The sequence below is a fragment of the Tupaia chinensis genome, unplaced genomic scaffold (genome assembly GCF_000334495.1).
Source record: "Tupaia chinensis unplaced genomic scaffold, TupChi_1.0 Scaffold000115_1, whole genome shotgun sequence".
In the NCBI taxonomy this organism is placed as follows: Eukaryota; Metazoa; Chordata; class Mammalia; order Scandentia; family Tupaiidae; genus Tupaia; species Tupaia belangeri.
The window spans coordinates 5824814-5828296 of NW_006159579.1; the positions used below are offsets into that span (position 1 = coordinate 5824814).

The 3483-nt window shown below is 53.7% G+C and overlaps 1 protein-coding gene across 1 annotated transcript in view; it reads left to right on the forward strand.

Moving 5' to 3' along the window:
* The window catches only part of LOC102497756 (bactericidal permeability increasing protein), a 34165-nt gene that overhangs the window by 17450 nt on the left and 13232 nt on the right, over positions 1 to 3483 (forward strand). Inside the window, exons 11-12 of the mRNA XM_006144127.3 lie at positions 1502 to 1669; positions 2740 to 2807. Of these exons, the coding sequence (XP_006144189.1) occupies positions 1502 to 1669; positions 2740 to 2807 (236 nt within the window). The remainder of the gene's footprint in view (positions 1 to 1501; positions 1670 to 2739; positions 2808 to 3483) is intronic.

Below are 3483 nucleotides of genomic sequence, written 5' to 3' on the forward strand. Positions count from 1 at the left end.
GGGGGTCCTGGGAGGTCGGGCTCTGCTGAGTGGTTGATGAGACACCCTCTAGACCCAGAAGCCCCCCAGCATGAGAGGGCGGACACAGCTCCGTGCAGCCTATCCCCAGGTCAGAGAAGGGTCCAACGGCCACGTGTGCAGGGAGACGCTGCAGGCCCGGCCATCAGCAGGTATTTATCGAGGGCCCATCGGGTCCCCGTGCTGGGAACCCAGAAAAGCAGACCATATCCCTGTGCTCCTGGAGCTCCTTGTCCAGTGGACAAAGAAGCAGCGTCCAGGTAACACAGGGCATGCAAGTGGAGATCAGTGAGATGACAGGAAGTGAGGAAAGCTCCATCTTTGTCTGCTCAGGCTGACATAGGAGAATACCCCGGCCCGGGTGGCTTAAACAGCAGGCAGTTCTGTCTTGTGGTTCTGGAGGCTGGAAGTCCCAGACCAAAGTGCTGACAGACTCAGTTTCTGGTGGGGGCTCTCAGTTTCTGACTTGCAGATGGCCCCTTCTCTCTGCGACATGGTCTTTCCTCAGTATGTGGGAGGCAGAGCAGTGCAGAGACAGACAGAGAGGGGGACAGAGAGAGCCCCATGTCTTTTTTTCTTTTTAAAGAATTATTTTATTTAACTTTATTTATTTATCTTAATTTGACCAGAGAAGGACAGAGTGAGAGAGAGAGAGAAAGTGAGAAAGTGAGAAGGCAAGCTGCCAGGTACAGGACTCGAACTGTGGTCACCCATGTGGGAGTCCAGCATCCTTAACCACCATGCCACCTGCCAGCCTTGTCCCATGTCCGATGGACGGTAACTCCATCGGACCAAGGCCCCATCCTTCTAACCTCACTTAACCTCACTTACTTCCTCCAAGGCCCCTTCTCTAAATACAGCCACACTGAGGATTGGGGCTTAGGCTTATGAATTGAGGCAGACACAAGCATTCTGTCTATAACAGCCTCTCTGGTGAGGGCACTCCAGAACTTTCTGTCCAGGAGAGTACCACTGGGGCCAGGAATGGTAGGGATGCCCAGGGCTGTTGTATCGAAGTCACACTTGACCAGCAGTCTATGATTTTCACTCAGGTTCAGTACACCTGGGGGAGAATCAGAGGTTAGCAGAGATGGGGAGGAGGAGTCTGCAAGGTTTTAGGTCCCCCTTGAAGCCACCACTATTCTCTGAGGAGGTGACGTTGGAGCTGAGACCCGAGGGAGAGAAAGAACTAAGCTAGGGAAGAATGGTGGACAAGCATGCAGCGAGATGGAACAGAGAGTGCAAAGGGTTTGGGATGGCAAGAGAGCTTGTGTGTGAGGAACAGAAAGACTTGGGTGGCCAGAGGTGGAGGTGGGGAGGTGTGAAGTGAGGCTGGAAGGGTGCCAGGGCCAGGCAGCGCCGTCTCCTCCATGCGCAGCGGGAAGACATTGGCGATGCTTGTGCAGGGTCAGGGCAAGGTAGGGTTTAGAAACATTTTGATGAAATTTCCTCTTTTGTTGGTTGTCCTCGCTGGGGGCTGCAGGTGGCCAGAATGTACCCTGACATGAAGGTGCAGCTTCTCATCTCAATGTCCTCCCCGCCACACCTGTCCATGCACCCCATCGGTCTGACCTTCAACCCTGTCCTGGAGGCCCAGGCCTTCGCCGTCCTCCCCAACTCCTCCTTGGCCTCCCTCTTCGTACTCAACATGGTAAGCTGTCCCCGGATACAGGCAGAAGGGAAGCCCCAGGCATGGGCAAGAGCATTATTCTTGGAGTCAGGAGACCAGGTGTAAATCCTGCCAAGGTTCAAACCCAGACAGGGTGGCTGCAGAGACCGAGATCAGAGTCCTACACGCAACTGCTTCGGTTCCTGCAGGCACCCACTCGTCCAGCCATTCATCTGCACATCTCTACTCATCCAATTACTCATTCACTCAGCTTTTCATTCAGTCCATTTTTCGTCCTGTCATTGGCGTGAAACCTGTGTACTATTTCCGCATTAGTCACTCATATCTTTATTTATTCAGTAATACATGTGTTCATTCACTCACTCAGTTATCCGTCACATTGTTGACTTGAAATCGGCTCTACCTTCTCCAGTTCCCGCATGCATTCACTCGGTTGTTCATTTATTCATTTATGTACACTCGTGTTCAACTGATCATTCATTTGTACACTTGCTGGTTCATGATTTGTTCATATCGTTTACTCCTCCATGTCTGTAACTCTTCATTCCGTTGTCAATCCGTGCATGGGTTGGTTGTATTACCCCGTCACTCCACAAACACCAGGTGACAGCTGTGCATGCTGGCGCCTCCTCTGAAAATGCCCAGACTGCCACCCCCCCGGGCGGGCTTACACAGCTCTGTCCGGTCTCACGCTGAGACTCATTGTCCCCACTTTGCAGAAATAGTGGGTCCTGTGGGGTTACCCAGGATCACACAGACTGCACAGGAAAGCCAGGAGGGAAGCTTAGCTTTCTCCCTCAATGAATATTTTTTGAGTGAATCAACAAATGATTGGTGGAGAGAATAGGGCTGGCCTGACTCCAGCCCAAGGTCTATCTCACACAGTCCTCCCTAAAGCAGAAGGAGCAAGTGGAAAATAGGGGACCTTCCAGGACCCCTTGAGCAAAAGGAGATCTCCCTGCTCCTCAGTCTTTGTGGGCCTGACCGCGTGTGGACTACTCTGTGGGGCCGACACTTCCCCCTGTCCCAGAGGCCTGCAGAGCCCTGGGCCCCTCAGTCGGGCACGTCACCCCAGGCTTGTTGCTTTCCAGAGCACGAATGTTATTGTGGAGGTCAACGCCACATCTGGCAGGCTTGTGGGAGAGCTCCAGCTGGGCAGGTAAGGGGCCGTGGACTGGGCAGGTAAGGGGCCCTGGGAGCTGGGCAGGTAAGGGGGCCATGGGGACAGGAGGGACCAGCTCTCCTAGGAAGCCTCACAATGGACCAAGCATGATGGACACAGCATCCCCTCTTTGCAGACGATGAAACTGACACTCAGAGATGAAGCCCAAGGTCAGACATCATAGGGTGACCAACCATCCCAGTTTGCCCAAAACGATTCCTGCATTAGCACTGCAAGTCCTTTGTCCCAGGACACTGTCAGGCCCAGCTGACTCGGCCAGGAAGAGCTGGGAGCCACTGGACACTGAACCCCAGTGTCCAGCACCCCATGTTCCTGGCCTTCCTTAGCACTTGGAAATCCTACTTCAACTTCTTTTGCCCCATCCTTGGACTTCAACAACCACCACTTCGGGGAGACCCTGGAGTGCATGTGCCCCGGGATTGAACCCTACGCCTGGAGGCTGAGGTTAGGAGGGCAACTCCGGGATGAGGCTGCCTGCTTTGGGAGTGTGCTCTCCTGGGCGTGCACAGAACACTCCAGACTCAGCTTGCCTGACTATGAAGCAAGCCCAGTAAGGCTTCTGTGCCAATAACCTCACTGTGAGCATTAAATGAGGTGTGCATGTGCTGGGGGCTTAGGACACAGCAGGGAGACAATAAAAGGGAGGGAAAGA